Source organism: Coregonus clupeaformis, unplaced genomic scaffold (assembly GCF_020615455.1).
Source record: "Coregonus clupeaformis isolate EN_2021a unplaced genomic scaffold, ASM2061545v1 scaf1842, whole genome shotgun sequence".
Taxonomy (NCBI): Eukaryota; Metazoa; Chordata; class Actinopteri; order Salmoniformes; family Salmonidae; genus Coregonus; species Coregonus clupeaformis.
This window is the reverse complement of record NW_025535296.1, coordinates 1-16,201: the sequence shown is the minus strand read 5'-3', so window position 1 is coordinate 16,201 and position 16,201 is coordinate 1. Positions and strand designations below refer to the sequence as shown.

Genomic DNA, 16,201 nt, shown 5'->3' with positions numbered 1-16,201 from the left:
TGATAGACCAGGCTGACAGACCAGACCCCCACTGGGCTGATAGACCAGACTGGCAGACCAGACCCCCACTGGGCTGATAGACCAGGCTGGTAGACCAGACCCCCACTGGGCTGATAGACCAGGCTGGTAGACCAGACCCCCACTGGGCTGATAGACCAGGCTGGTAGACCAGACCCCCACTCGGCTGATAGACCAGACTGGTAGACCAGACCCCCACTGGGCTGATAGACCAGACTGGTAGACCAGACCCCCACTGGGCTGATAGACCAGGCTGGTAGACCAGACCCCCACTGGGCTGATAGACCAGGCTGACAGACCAGACCCCCACTGGGCTGATAGACCAGGCTGACAGACCAGACCCCCACTGGGCTGATAGACCAGACTGACAGACCAGACCCCCACTGGGCTGATAGACCAGATTGACAGACCAGACCCCCACTGGGCTGATAGACCAGACTGACAGACCAGACCCCCACTGGGCTGACAGACCAGACCCCCACTGGGCTGATAGACCAGACTGGTAGACCCCCACTGGGCTGATAGACCAGACTGACAGACCAGACCCCCAATGGGCTGATAGACCAGACTGATAGACCAGACCCCCACTGGGCTGATAGACCAGACTGACAGACCAGACCCCCAATGGGCTGATAGACCAGACTGGTAGACCAGACCCCCAATGGGCTGATAAACCAGACTGGTAGACCAGACCCCCACTGGGCTGATAGACCAGACTGGCAGACCAGACCCCCAATGGGCTGATAGACCAGACTGGCAGACCAGACCCCACTGGGCTGATAGGCCAGACTCATAGACCAGAGATAGACCAGACTGACAGACCAGACCCCCACTGGGCTGATAGACCAGACTGGTAGACCAGACCGCCACTGGGCTGATAGACCAGACTGCTAGACCAGACCCCCACTGGGCTGATAGACCAGACTGCTAGACCAAACCCCCACTGGGCTGATAGACCAGACTGGTAGATCAGACCCCCACTGGGCTGATAGACCAGACTGGTAGACCAGACCCCCACTGCGTAAGAGACAGAAAGGCTGCTCTCCTCTAATGCAGGAGCACCGCTTTCACAAAGAGCCTTGTGGTGTGTGTGCGTCTGAGTCTGTGTGTGTGTGTGTGTGTGTGTGTGTGCAGGGTCAGAAGGAGCTGTACTCTCCTGCTGTCTGCTATAACTCTATAATGGAGGTGAATGGAGGCCTGCCGTGTAATGATAGAGCACAGGCATACAGACAGACACACTAGAATACTCTACAATCTAACTACTGGACCCTCTCTCTCTCTCTCTCTCTCTCTCTCTCTCTCTCTCTCTCTCTCTCTCTCTCTCTCTCTCTGTCTCTCTCTCTCTGTCTCTCTCTCTCTGTCTCTGTCTCTGTCTCTGACTCTCTCTCTCTCTCAATTCAATTTCAATTTAAGGGGCGTTATTGGCATGGGAAACATATGTTTACATTGCCAAAGCAAGTGAAATAGATAATAAACAAAAGTGAAATAAATATTAAAAAATGAACAGTAAACATTACTCACAAAAGTTCCAAAAGAATAAAGACATTTCAAATGTCATATTATGCCTTTATACAGTGTTGTAATGATGTGCAAATAGGGAAAATAAATAACATAAATATAGGTTGTATTTACAATGGTGTTTGTTCTTCACTGGTTGCCCTTTTCTTGTGGCAACAGGTCACAAATCATGCTGCTGTGATTGCACACTTTGGTATTTCACTCATAGATACAGTGAGGGAAAAAAGTATTTGATCCCCTGCTGATTTTGTACGTTTGCCCACTGACAAACCTGTTACTTACATCGTGTTGCTTGTGGAACATATCACTCCCCTTTCTTTAACGTCTGACCTTTGTCTGTAAAGAACTGGACTGTGTGAAGCTTCTACATTTTGCTTTCACCTTTATCGCACTTTTTACTCCTCCAGTAGTTGTGAGAGCGGAGTGTGAGAGAGCATGTTAAGCTATTGAGATATCATCCTAATGCCCAGGGCCTGTGTTTGAATTCACCAGGACACATCACCTCCTTCTCTCCTCTTCCCCTCAGCTCCAAATCAGTGAGCTGTGATGCATACTTTGGTGACACCTGTACAGTGAGGGGAAAAAAAGTATTTGATCCCCTGCTGATTTTGTACGTTTGCCCACTGACAAAGACATGATCAGTCTATAATTTTAATGGTAGGTTATTTGAACAGTGAGAGACAGAATAACAACAACAAAAATCCAGAAAAACGCATGTAAAAATGTTATACATTGATTTGCATTTTAATGAGGGAAATAAGTATTTGACCCCTCTGCAAAACATGACTTAGTACTTGGTGGCAAAACCCTTGTTGGCAATCACAGAAGTCAGATGTTTCTTGTAGTTGGCCACCAGGTTTGCACACATCTCAGGAGGGATTTTGTCCCACTCCTCTTTGCAGATCTTCTCCAAGTCATTAAGGTTTTGAGGCTGACGTTTGGCAACTCGAACCTTCAGCTCCCTCCACAGATTTTCTATGGGATTAAGGTCTGGAGACTGGCTAGGACACTCCAGGACCTTAATGTGCTTCTTCTTGAGCCACTCTTTTGTTGCCTTGGCCGTGTGTTTTGGCTCATTGTCATGCTGGAATACCCATCCACGACCCATTTTCAATGCCCTGGCTGAGGGAAGGAGGTTCTCACCCAAGATTTGACGGTACATGGCCCCGTCCATCGTCCCTTTGATGCGGTGAAGTTGTCCTGTCCCCTTAGCAGAAAAACACCCTCAAAGTATAATGTTTCCACCTCCATGTTTGACAGTGGGGATGGTGTTCTTGGGGTCATAGGCAGCATTCCTCCTCCTCCAAGCACGGCGAGTTGAGTTGATGCCAAAGAGCTCCATTTTGACATCCTTGGAGAGCTCTTTGGTCTTGGCCATGGTGGAGAGTTTGGAATCTGATTGATTGATTGATTCTGTGGACAGGTGTCTTTTATACAGGTAACAAACTGAGATTAGGAGCACTCCCTTTAATAGTGTGCTCCTAATCTCAGTTTGTTACCTGTATAAAAGACACCTGGGAGCCAGAAATCTTTCTGATTGAGAGGGGGTTAAATACTTATTTCCCTCATTAAAATGCAAATCAATTTATAACATTTTTGACATGCGTTTTTCTGTATTTTTTTGTTGTTATTCTGTCTCTCACTGTTCAAATAAACCTACCATTAAAATTATAGACTGATCATTTCTTTGTCAGTGGGCAAACATACAAAATCAGCAGGGGATCAAATACTTTTTCCCCTCACTGTATGGGAGTTTATCAAAATTGGATTTGTTTTCTAATACTTTGTGGGTCTGTGTAATCTGAGGGAAATATGTGTCTCTAATATGGCCATACATTTGGCAGGAGGTTAGGAAGTGCAGCTCAGTTTCCACCTCATTTTGTGGGCAGTGTGCACATAGTCTGTCTTCTCTTGAGAGCCAGGTCTGCCTTTGGCGGCCTTTCTCAATAGCGAGGCTATGCTCACTGAGTCTGTACATACTCTCTCTCTGTCTGTCTGTCTGTCTGTCTGTCTGTCTGTCCTCTCTCTCTCTCTCTCTCTCTCTCTCTCTCTCTCTCTCTCTCTCTCTCTCTCTCTCTCTCTCTCTCTCTCTCTCTGTCTGTCTCATCAGTTGACCTCTCTGATTGTCTAGCTCAGCAGCCTTATAGATGGCGTCTCATATTCTTGATGATGTGGCAGTGTATTAGAGAGAGTGTGGGCACAAACACACACCTGGGGCTAGATCTCATCTCAGAAGTCAAGCAGTCCTGGAACTACCAGAGCAGGTTTATCCTGGTGTGGTGTATCTGAAAGTGTGTGTGTTTGTGTTTGTGTTCATGTGTGGGGTTCTCTTTAACCCCAGTAAGGTGCCCTGTCCTGGGGCTAAGTCCTCCAAATGTCCTTCCTCTGCCTGGAGCTCTGGGTCTTTGTAGAGGACCAGGATCCTTGTTCAAAGAGGCCATAGCAGCAGGGATCATGGCTGATGAGAGGCCCCTGTTAGTGGGGTTAAGTAGGTCAGATCACCCCTCCTCCTTCACCCCTGAACTTTCACCCCTGACCCCTTCTCCTCCTACTCATCCTTTGTTTTTGACCTCAGAGAAGGTCTCCTCTTCATGACTGAACTACAGTAGCTGCTAGCATGTAGCTCTAATGCTAGTCTGTTTCACCAGTAGTACTCCTCTGTGCTAATGTACTAAACTAATAATCAGGTCTAGGTTTGGCCAGACTGTGACTGTGTGGTTGGGAAAGAGAGGAGAGATTCTATACCCATGGAGGCTAGATTAGCCAGGACTATACTGGACTGAGTTGGGTTAATGTTAGGGTAATCTGATCCTAGATGTGTGCTTTACCTCCAGTGAGTAGGGCTGGGTTGGACTGAGCCTAGCAGCTGGATCTGATAGATAGGCAGCCGCCTATCTGTCAGACAGTATGTATCTCCATTGGTTGTTTTAACTAGCTGATAGTCAAATCCCTTCCTGGTTAAAGATTAACGGCCCTCAAGAGCTGCCTGACTATTATCTCTGCACTGGCCAGGGCACACAGGAGCCAAGAGGATTTACTCTGTCAGTGTGTGTGTGTGTTTGTGCGTGTGTGTGTGTAATCTGCATTCCATGCAGCAAGAGAGCAGAACAGGGTGTGTGTGTTTGTTGATTTTTCCGGTGTGTCTGTGCGTTTGTTTGTTAGTGATCGGCTTTTCTCACAGCAGGACGATACAACAGTCTGTTTACTGTATGTCAGTTAGCCATCAGTTATGTGTGTGTGCGCATGCGTGCTCCTGTGTGTGTGTGTGTGTGTGTGTGGTATTAATCTGCTTTCCTTCTGAAAGCTTTGCTATGTTTTTCTCCAGGGCAGGGAAGCCTAGAAAGGGTTAAGTGTACCAAGGGCTCTGGGTGATGTTTAACTGAGCCCTTCAAGCCCTTTTCCATTAGAACTTGAGTAAAGCTACTGAGAACAGAGATATTTAACCCCTACTGAACTACTGACCCAGTGTCATATTATTGACAGTGTTTTGACCATAGAAATATAATTAATAGAACAGCAATCCCCATTCAAGTCAGTGACAGCATAATGGGTGGCCATTGCGAGTGAACCCATAGGAACAAAGCAGGAAGTAAAAGCAGGAAGTGTACCCATCAATCTGTGCTTTGATTTGTTGAATCATTCTACATTACCATGGAAATTATTGCATCACAATGCCAGGCGGCCCATGAATTTACCAGTAGAATTCCAGGGTTAGATGTTCCAAGCCCGTTCTATTAATTCTATTTCCATAGTATTGACATCACTAACATATAGCCCAATGATGATTCAATAACGATGTATTGAATTGGTCTTCCTCCTAACTGGTTCCATATGTGTTCTCTCCATGTCACAGTTCTGTCAAGCTGAAGTCAGCCATAACCCAGTAGCCTGCCTCTGGTCTTCAGGGTATGCTACTGTATATGGAGCACACTGCTCACTATAGAACTGCTGCTGTAGGGCTGGGGACTCCCTCTCCCTATCTCTATGATGCACCGCCATCTGCTGGCCAAAGACAGTATAACAGCTAGGAAGGACATCCTTCTCTCCCAGCCTTCTGAGAACCGCTAGACCTGCTGCAATGTGTGGCGTGTGGTGGTGACACGTGTCTGGTGTTTAAGGAGAAGTAGGACTTATTACCATGGACAACACTGTCCTCATGACTCATGCTGTGTCTGTATGACCAATACTGTTTACTGTGGATGATCTAGACGAGTTGTGTCAATGAAGAGTAGGCCTACATTGTCTTGAGTATTTCAACGAACTAAGCAGTAGGCCCTTAGTTTCTACTGTTGGCATTGAACTGTTCAGACAGGTACATTTAGTATGTGTAGTATAGGAGTGGTTGGTTGTGTGTGTCTCCTGGTTATCTTATCATTATGACAGCTGTGTTGTGTCCTGTAATCCGCTTCATAAGGATTGTCTGGGTTAATCCTGTTTCATAGTGTGTGTGTGTGTGTGTGTGTGTGTGTGTGTGTGTGTGTGTGTGTTGTGGCCCTACTGCTGTGTCTCTCTCAGCAGGGTGCTGTGCTGAAGGCTGATGGGAAAATGACCCTCACTAAATTCCCCCCCACTCATTCTTTCTCTCCCTCCCTCTCTCTTTTCTTCCTCTTCCTCTTCCTCTTTCTCTTTCTCTCTCTGTGCTACACTCTCTCCATTTCAGGCACAGAAACACTGACATCCATTGATACACTCCCTCACACTCTGGGGGCACACACACACACACGGACACAGGGACACACGGACACACTCTCCCTACCTTCACAGTCCTCACACCAACACGACTGCATTGATTTTCCTCCCAACCTGTTCAGGCTCTACCTCCTGTACAGAAACCTCCTCTCTTTATCCACTACTGTCTCACTGCTTGTTAGATACCCTCTCTCTCACTATTTTAGAGTCTATTACCTCCATCGGGTACCTAGACGTTTCCTCTGTAACCACTGATACACGTCAGGTTGTTTCTTCACCCCCCTCTACATAAGGCTGAGACCATCCACACAGTTTCATGGAATCGTACTTCAAAGTCATCCACATCCTGACAATGGATGCCATCTTATATTTAGACCAGCCAAACCACATCAAACCAGTGGGTGTGATATTAAGGTTCCAATTACAGTTGGGTAATATGATCCTAGATCTGAGGTTAGGGGAAAAGTCTACTTCAAGCAGGCAGGGATAGATGTGGTAAAGAGGTCATTTTGAATTCTACCAAAACAATGGAATTGCCATGGAAATGCATGGTGGAAAGATCCAGAATCTCCTCATTGCCCCCCAGCAAAATTAGCCTACATTTATGTTATTGTTTAGATGTGTATTTCACACTATATTGAGGTAAAAATTGGAGCATAACTATTGTATAAATGTCAACCCAAATACATGTTCATGTCATCGTCACCAATCAACTGCATTACACCACCGCTAACTATTCTAGCTATGCTAACCAGCTTATACGAACGGGAGCTAACATTTAGCAGTCACTTCTTCTAAACATGAAAAGGATACTTCTAAATGTTATGCAGCGAAAACAGCCAAATATATCAAAATCGGACTTAAGTAACCACATTTTGGGTCTGTTACAATACATAAATCATGACGGATTTGACAAATATCCACTTTGTTAGATCAGATTTGTTGAATGTGCACCAGTCTGGTAAATGGAGCGGTCTGCATTCCATTGACCCCTTTGCCACATCTATGCTGATGGAATATAGAATGGTGTAATACTGCCACCTGCCACCAGAGAGAGATAACACAGAGACACAGGGCTACATTAGTGCTGTTCTCTCATCATCACAGAACACAGTGTGTGGTTGGGGAGTGTGGTTGTTCACACATAGCTTCTAGTGAAAAACCACATTATAACAGGCACAACAGCTTGTCGCTTCTCTAAAATCATTTTGAGGTTATGGGTGAGGCTAGAGAGAGAGAGGGAAGAGACGAGAAGGGTGCTCTGTGTTTTCTCAGAAGAGACAGATCGTGAGTTTTAGTGGCCCTTTGAACAATACTGACCACCATGTTGCTTTTCTCATAACTAATCTCTCTCTCTCTCTCTCTCTCTCTCTCTCTCTCTCTCTCTCTCTCTCTCTCTCTCTGTCTGCCTCACCCATCCATTTCCAATTTAAGGGCTTTATTGGCATGGGAAACGTGTTTTAACATTGCCAAAGCAAGTGAAGTAGATAGTAAACAAAAGTGAAATAAACAATAAATATTAACAGTAAACATTACACTCAGAAGTTTCAAAAGAATAAAGACATTTCAAATGTCATATTATGTATATATACAGTGTTGTAACAATGTGCAAATAGTTAAAGTACAAATGGGAAAATAAATAAACATAAATATGGGTTTATTTTACTTACAATGGTGTTTGTTCTTCACTGGTTGCCCTTTTCTTGTGGCAACAGGTCACAAATCTTGCAGCTGTGATGGCACACTGTGGTTTTTCACCCAGTAGATAAGGGAGTTTATCAAAATTGGGTTTGTGTTCGAATTCTTTGTGGATCGCTGTAATCTGAGGGAAATATGTGTCTCTAATATGGTCATACATTTGGCAGGAGGTTAGGAAGTGCAGCTCAGTTTCCACCTCATTTTGTGGGCAGTGTGCACATAGCCTGTCTTCTCTTGAGAGCCAGGTCTGCCTATGGCGGCCTTTCTCAATAGCAAGGCTATGCTCACTGAGTCTGTACATAGTCAAAGCTTTCCTTAAGTTTGGGTCAGTCACAGTGGTCAGGTATTCTGCCACTGTGTACTCTCTGTTTAGGGCCAAATAGCATTCCTAGTTTGCTCTGTTTTTTGTTTGTTCTTTCCAATGTTTCTCTTTTTCTCTCTCTCTCTCTCTGTCTCTCTCTCTCTCTTTGTCTTTCTAGTTCTCTCTTTCACTCTCTTGTTCTCTCTCTTTCGCTCTGCCTCTCTCTCTCTCTTTTTTCTCTCTCTCTCTCCTCACTTCTCATTCGGAGAAAGGTAGCGAGCGACCGAAGGAGGAAATGACTAAAGAATCGACTCATTCACCCCAGCAATGACAGCCAGAGGAGGGAGGGAGGGTGGGAGAGAGGGAAGTCAAACCCACAGCTTTAACCCTTAACTGTCCAGCCTAGTCTAACCACAATTACACCCACTATTTTGGGTTGTTATGATAGATAGATAGATAGATAGATAGATAGATAGATAGATAGATAGATAGATAGCGCCGGTATATAACAAGGTGTTCTTACCAGAGAGACTCTTAAATGTAAAACTGGCAATATCAGAGTCTCTGGCTCTGGTGTTGTATTGGTGGACATCTCTAATATAAGTAAAATAATTCGATAGGTACCTGGGGGCTGAGTCTGTAATAATTATATGGACCAGACCAAGTTGAATTAATATGACCCTTTTTCTCTACAGATAGCCAGCCTAGCTGATTAAAAACTCCACCTCCAGATGAGTACGAGGGGGAGTTTAAGTACAACTCTCACCAGCTTGTTTTGGCTGCTTTGTAACTTATTCTTTAGATGCCAGGTGTCACTCTCAGATATTTTGAGGTTCGAGCTAGGAATTTAATATTTTTTACTTTGTTAAAACCTTTAGGGCCATAGTCTCACCAGTCAGGTACCTATCCAATTCACACCCAAGGTAGCTGACTGAAGTTTTTGGTGTAACCACTGAGTTGCCCACTTTGACACTAAAACCAGGGAACCCTGCAAGCTTGTTTGTTATCTGAAAGTAATTTACTGTTATTGGATAACTCTGCACTAAGGATCTCGTCCACTGAGGCTTTGTTCTTATGGGACACCAGTCATCTGCATACAAAGACTAATTACAAGAGCAGGCTGATTTCATATTGTTAATGTACATTAGGAAGAGAAGAGGGCCAATGATGCTACCCTGCGGGACCCCACAGCTAATCCCCTTCACACTAGAATGTTTTCCATTACCATCCACCATTTAGTCTCTACCTGTTAAAAAGGATTTAACCCAGTCAATGGCCCTGCTGTTAAAACCAAGGGCTTTTAACTTGTAGAGCATGATATTATGATCAACCGTGTCAAACACCTTCTGCAGAACCAGCATTACCATTCCACAGAAATGTCCCCGGTCAACTTCTTTCCTAATAAAGTCTGTTAAAAACAATAGGCATGTCAGTGCATTGGGATTTTCTAAAACCAGACTGTAGTTAATAAAAATACTATTCTTGCTAGTATATTCCTCTGTCTGTTCATAAATACATTTTTTCCAGCACTTTAGACAGCACACTCAAAATAGATACAGGTCTATAGTTGCCCTTGTCTTTTTTGCTGTTATTTACTCTTAGTAATATTGCAAAATAGCAGTATTGTGTGCATGTTGTGTGCATACATGTGTGTACGTGTGTACGTGTGTGTGTGGTATAAAGCCCTCTGCTGGCTCTGTATGTGAGGTAACTGTAGTGTGTGTCTGCTCTTGGTTGGTGATAAAGAGGGCAGATCAAAGCTGTTTTCTCTCCCACTGGAAGCCAAGCTTTTGGATCTGAACATGAGCCTGGCTGTGTTTGCTTAGTGTGTGTGTGTGTGTTTAGCAGTCTAGCTGTGGGGGCAATGTTTCAGTAACACAGGCCAGAACAAGCCTCCACCTTAGCCTCCGGCATTATATATATATCTCCCTCCCTCCCTCCCTCCCTCCCTCTTTCTCTCTGTCTCTATCTTTCTCTCCTCCTCTTTTTCTAACAGCCAGGGAGAGGAGGAGGAGGAGGGGAGGGAAGGGTGTCAGCGCCTCACATATTTAACCACCCCTCCCCCTCCCCTCCTCCCTCTCTCCCCGACAGGGGGGTCAGATGTGACGACCGGGGCTGTGTGTGGAAGAAGAGGCAGCTGACACACACAGTCACCCCTCCCTCCTCCACCCTCCCCTACCCTCCCCTCCTCCTCCTTTGCTCCCCCTACCCCTCCCCCTCCCCCTCTCTCACTCCCCTTGGCAGGGCATCCATCCATGCCTCTGTTATCTCCCAATGGCTCAGGAATTATAGGTTGAGAGGGGAAGAGGAAGAGGAGGAGGGGGAAGGTCATGTGACATCGCAGCAGCTGCTAGGCTAAGAATTTCTGTTTTCACTTGGCGAGAGAAAGAGGAGGGTAGAGAGAGAGCGAGAGAGAGAGAGAGAGAGGAGATAGACAGAGTTGTGTGGTTTGTTGCTTCGTAAGATAAGCTCCAAACGGTCTTTGTGAGCGACCAAGTGAGCGTGCGCGAGAGAGAGAAAGACAAGGAGAGAGAGAGAAGCGACGGAGAGGAGGAAGAGAAGATGGTGTGTGTCTTGACTGTGTCTCTGTCTGTGTGCTGGGTTTGGCTGAAGATGCAGCGATGGGAGAACCAGGGAGCTCCAGTCCTTTGTGCAGTAAGGAGCCTCCGCTTCCGCCGCCGCTTTCGCTCTGCTACTCTGAGGGGGGTCGAGAACCGCCGCTAGCCCTGTGTGTGTGTCTGTTTGTTTGTGTGTGTGTGTGGGGGTGAGGGAGGGAGGAGGTGTGTGTGTGGGGTGTGTGTGTGTGCTAGCAGCATGGCTGTGTTTCTTACATATGTATAGTGTTTCTCTAGCGGTCTATTACCATCTTATTGGCTTCTGTGAAAAGTTCCTGGTTTACCGATAGAATGCGCTCTCTTTCTTTAAAGCCCTGAGGCTGTGTGTGTGTATCCGTGTGTGTGTGTGTGTGTGTGTGTGTGTCCGTGTGTGTGAGTGTGTGTGTGTGTGTGTGTGTGTGTATCCGTGTGTGTGTTTGTAAGAAGAGGTGGGTTGAGCAGGGCTTTGGAGTCGTGACGAGGTCACAGCAGTGAACTGAGCGGTCGCTGTGCCTGGCTGTTGCTCTGTGTGAGTGTGTGTGTGTGGAAAAGGGAGCTCATTGTTAATTTCATTATTAATTGCGTTGCTTGGGGTTCATGCGGAGTGCAGTGGGTGAATGGGAGGTTATGGGCAGGGTGGCCCCACAGGTGTTGCCACTCATTTTCTCACCCGTCTCTGTGTTCCTGTGACCCACCAGTACACTACTCCCCCTGCCATCTTCTGTTCCACTCCACTCCAGCGCTCTCCCACTGACACACACACACTCCCTCACACACTGAAACAATGACAGCCACGCACACACACAGCGCCGCATCCCTGACCTCTCTCAGGAGAGTTTTTTAATAGACCTGTCCAGGCTCTGGGGTGGACCTATATATAACTCTACAGATCTATTAGTGCTATTGACACTGTATGCTACTGTGAGTGAGTGAGTGTGTACGTGTGTGTGTGTGCGTGTGTGTGTGCGTGCGTGGGTGTGTGAGGGTAGGTATGGTTTTGGCTCCATTTGAGTATGGATCTGTGATATTGATAAGACTGAGTGTGTGTAATGTGTATGTGTGTGTAATCAGATATTGTGTGCGGTAGTAACGTTTGAGTGTGTGATGTTGTAGTGTGTGTATGTGTGTAATCTCGCTGCGTCCCTACAGGCTGCTCTCTACTCTGACCCTAACATGACCCCTGACTCTGGGGACTTGTAGTTAATGGGACAGTTGAGTTGTGATGTGTGTGTTTATTCCATTTGTTTGCGAATGTAAAATGTGCGCATGCTTGCGTGTGTGTGTGTTCAGGGCTACGGCATGCCGCTCTCTGGCATTCAGGGATTCCACCGGCCCAGGGGCTGTCATCACAGTGTCCCCTTTCACCCCTTCACTGAGAGAGAGAGAAACAGGGAGGGAGGGAGAGTGGGAGAGAGAAACCCTCACTCCCCTACGCCCCCTGACTGTGTGCTCGTAAATCTGACACCGAGAAAAGAGGAGAGAAAAAAACTCCACTCGCAGTCCTACAGGTCACTCAGCAGAGAGAGAGAGAGTTATGGAAAGAGAGAGGGGTGAGTGGGGATCACAGGGTAGCTTGGACACCATATTAACATAACTTGATGTGTAATGGTAATAGGAGCAGCTGTGTACTGTACATAGTGCTAAACTATAGAGTTAAGTCAACTATCCAGTTTACTGATGGTGCTATATCACTATGAACATTATGAAGGCAATGTGGCAATGTATACTCAGAGTAGACGTAGATCACATACTTTTCAGACTACACTGTATGCAGGACTATATAAGGCTTTATGATGTTTATCTGTGATTCAACAACACACACACACCCACACAGGCGCGCAAACACAAATGCATGTGAGCACACACACACACTGCTGTAGATGGGTCAGTATGAGTGAGTGTGTGTGTGTGAATCAGACTTGATGATAATAGTGGATTGAACTGGAAATAGCTTGTAGCTGGTGTTCTCTACTGTAGCATTCACCACAATGACGATCATAATGGTCATGATGATGACGTTAAGATGGTGATGATTAAGGTGATCTGGCACGTGTGTTACCTCTATCAAACTGTTCTCTCATGGTGTGTGTTTGAAAGGGTTCTATTGGCCCTGGCTCAGTTGGAGCATGTTAAGTAGAGCTGCTGTGTGGGCTGAGGCAGACAGACCGGACCCCATGAGGTAGGGGTCACACACCCTGTAACCTATAACCTTTAACCCCAACTCCCCTAGTCTAAGCCCAAAGCCCCCCTCCCCCAGCTAGAATACAGACATATAGACAACCCTGGGCTCTGGCTGACTCAGCTCTCACTCACCACCGTGTGTGTCTGTGTTTATATATGTGTCTGTGTAACTTGTGTGTGTGTGTGTGTGTGTGTGTGTGTGTGTGTGTGTGTGTGTGTGTGTGTGTGTGTGTGTGTGTGTGTGTGTGTGTGTGTGTGTGTGTGTGTAAGGTCTGGTGTGAGACAGACAGACAGAGAGATTTTCCAGTCCACAGGGCTCAGTGTCACTGGGGGTTTCCATAGTGTCAGCTGTCTGAACCCTCAACTGATAAGTTGACCAATCACAGCATGAGTTAGTCTACAGTCTACAGGCGCTTTGTAATTGCTTTCTAAATGACATACATCAGTCTATTATGTCTATTAACCCTTTCTCTCCCTCTCTCTCCTCTCTCCAGGCATGAGCCATGAGCCAAAGTCACCTTCCTTAGGAATGATATCCACTGCAACTCGCACCACGGCGACGGTCAGCCCCCTCACCCCGTCGCCCCTCAACGGATCTATCGTAGCCAATGGGAGCCCGGCGGCCCAGTCCGCACACTCCGGATTCGCCGCCGCCCTCCGTAAACTGGCCAAACAGGCCGAGGATCCTCGAGGTAAGGGCAACACACATGTGGACAGGCAGAGTTAGGATTATAGAGTTTCTTAATGCCAGATGTATTGTTATCAAGCCTATACAAGGTGTAGAAATGTTGGGTCATTTAAAGCCATTGTACAACCAGCTGGTGTCAGAAATCCCTCTTACCCCTATGGCCTAACCTTCCCCTCTTCTTGCCCTCCTCCCACTCCCTCCTTCTTCCCTGAGGCGCTAAGCTCATTCAAAAACCGTCTGTCCTTCTGGACCCTAACCCCTGACCCCTGACCCCTGACCCCTGTAGCCTAACCCCTCAGAACCCTGACTCAGATGTCTCAGAGGTTCCTCCCTCCGCTGAGGCTGTCCGTGTGTGTCGTGTTTAGCTGCTAATAGCAGTGGAGTGATATTCACACTAGATTGAATTATGCAGCTTCCCCTAAGAGAGCAGGACACAGAACAGCCGTGCTAGCTGACCCATTTAAGTGTCAGTGCTGTGTGTGTGTGTGTGTGTGAGTGCATGTGTATTTGTGTGTTTTTGTATGTGTGAAGGACATTGCATGTTTGTCTCGCCTCCTCTGCTCACCGGGAGCAAACACACACACACACACACCAACGTGTTGTTCAGTTTATTGGGCCCTGTCCCCTGCTATCCCACTGCTCTAAGCTGACTGTGAAGTGGTCATTGTGTGGTGGAGTGAGCAGTTTACAAGGACTGCTTTTAGAATTGGTCCTGGAGGGATCATATGATGCAGCTATAACACACTGACCCACTCTCCTCTCAGACTCACTACACAGTAGAACATAGTGGGTTTCTTCCAGCCATTTCTCAATAAACACTGAATCAATAGAGTACTTCACTTTTTCTCGCTACCCTTTTGACATCCTACAGGTTCCCATCAATCAGACATACAGCTCATGGTTTGATTGTGAGTTGTTCGTATTTGTAGGTGGCTTGGATATTGGATATTGGTGTGTGCTACTGACAGTTGGATGTTGTTTGTTCAGTTGTTGGTTGTTGTCTGGACAGGGTCAGACTTAGGTCACAGATGGACAAGGCTGCTATTCTCCCGTGTAAACACACACACACACACACACACACACACACTATTCTCTTTGTGGCTGTTTGGCTGGCTGGCTTTGGGCAGCAGCTCATTGAGGCCTTTCTGCTAGATGGTGTGTGAAACAGTGGCTCCGGTCAACCATGGTGTGTGTGTGTGTGTGTGTGTGTGTGTGGTGTGTGTCTGTCCTTAAGGGCTATGAGGTGTAACCTTCCCCAGGACAGAGACTCTGGCTGGCCCACATACACAGGAACTGATCCTCACTGGCCCCCTATGAAACACACACACACACACACACTGCTGGGCCCCTCCAGTGGGGCGGAGCCAGGGTGGGTGACTCTGCTAAGAGTCCCATGGGTCCTGTTTGGGTGCGTGTGTACGTGTGTGTCTGTTTATATGTGTGTACCTGGCCGTATGGCTGTCTGCCCCAGCGGCCCCAGCCATCCACCCCGGGTCAGGCTCTATTAATCAGGCTGTGTGTGTGAGAGAGGTCCCCTCCTCCTTGGCCCTCCCTGGCTCTCCCTGGCTGACTGGCTCCCCTGCAGCTCACACCGGGGACCAAACACCAATGATTTTTTACTCTGAGAAAGAAACGAGACAGAGCTCACAACCCCAATCTCTCACTCTCTCCCTCTCTCTCACACACTCAACCTCTCAATCCCATTCTCCTTCAATGTCTCTCACCTTCCCCTTCTCTCTTCTCCTCTCCCTCTCTGTCTCTCCCTTTCACTCCATTTCTATTTCTCTATATATTCTCTCCCTTCACACACTCACTCATCTATCTCACTCCATCTCTCCCTCACTGTCACTTGCACATAATCTCTCCTCCACTTTTTTCTCCCCTCTCTCTCTCCCTTTCTTGCACACTAACTGTATGTCTCACTGTTTCATCTCTGTCTCCGTCTCTCTCTGTTTCTCTATCAACCAGGTGTGTGTATGTGCATGCGTACATGTGTGTGTGTCTGTTGCTATTTCAACCTAGCTGGATCAGTCATCAACTAGTCTGTGGGAGGTACAGAAACACACACACACATAGACTGTGATTAAACCTAGGCATTTCTTAAAACAGACCAGAAAAGACCCTGTGTTATTTTGGGCCTGGCTGTGTGCAGTCTGCCTGGCTGGCGTAGGTAGAGACACAGTGTGTGTGAGTCATGCTCCAAAGCTCCAGAGGAACAGGCCAGTCATGGGGCCGATGCTGCCCACGTTAGGAGTGCCGTCGCTGGGGTGGGCAGGCTGGAGTGTGGGCCTCCTCCGGAACTCCAGCCACTTTGCTGTCTCCAAATATATTTATAGACCTCATACACACAACCACTGACACCGACACACACACTCTCACACACACACACACACACACAAACCTCCACGGTCCCTTCCTGGCATGTTGTAGCCTCCTAGCAGTGTGTGTGTCCTACTGCAGTGTGTTTCTGTGGGTCCTACTGCACAGTGTGTTCCTGTGTGTCCTACTGCAGTG

The 16,201-nt window shown here is 47.0% G+C and overlaps 1 protein-coding gene across 1 annotated transcript in view; it reads left to right on the top strand.

Annotated features, from left to right (window-relative positions):
* Positions 1–13,691, top strand: part of LOC123487869 (genetic suppressor element 1-like) — a gene marked incomplete at its 3' end in the record, with an annotated part of 50,275 nt that extends 36,584 nt beyond the window's left edge. Inside the window, exon 2 of the mRNA XM_045218833.1 lies at positions 13,494–13,691. Within this exon, the coding sequence (XP_045074768.1) occupies positions 13,494–13,691 (198 nt within the window). The remainder of the gene's footprint in view (positions 1–13,493) is intronic.
* Positions 13,692–16,201: the final 2,510 nt, after the last annotated feature.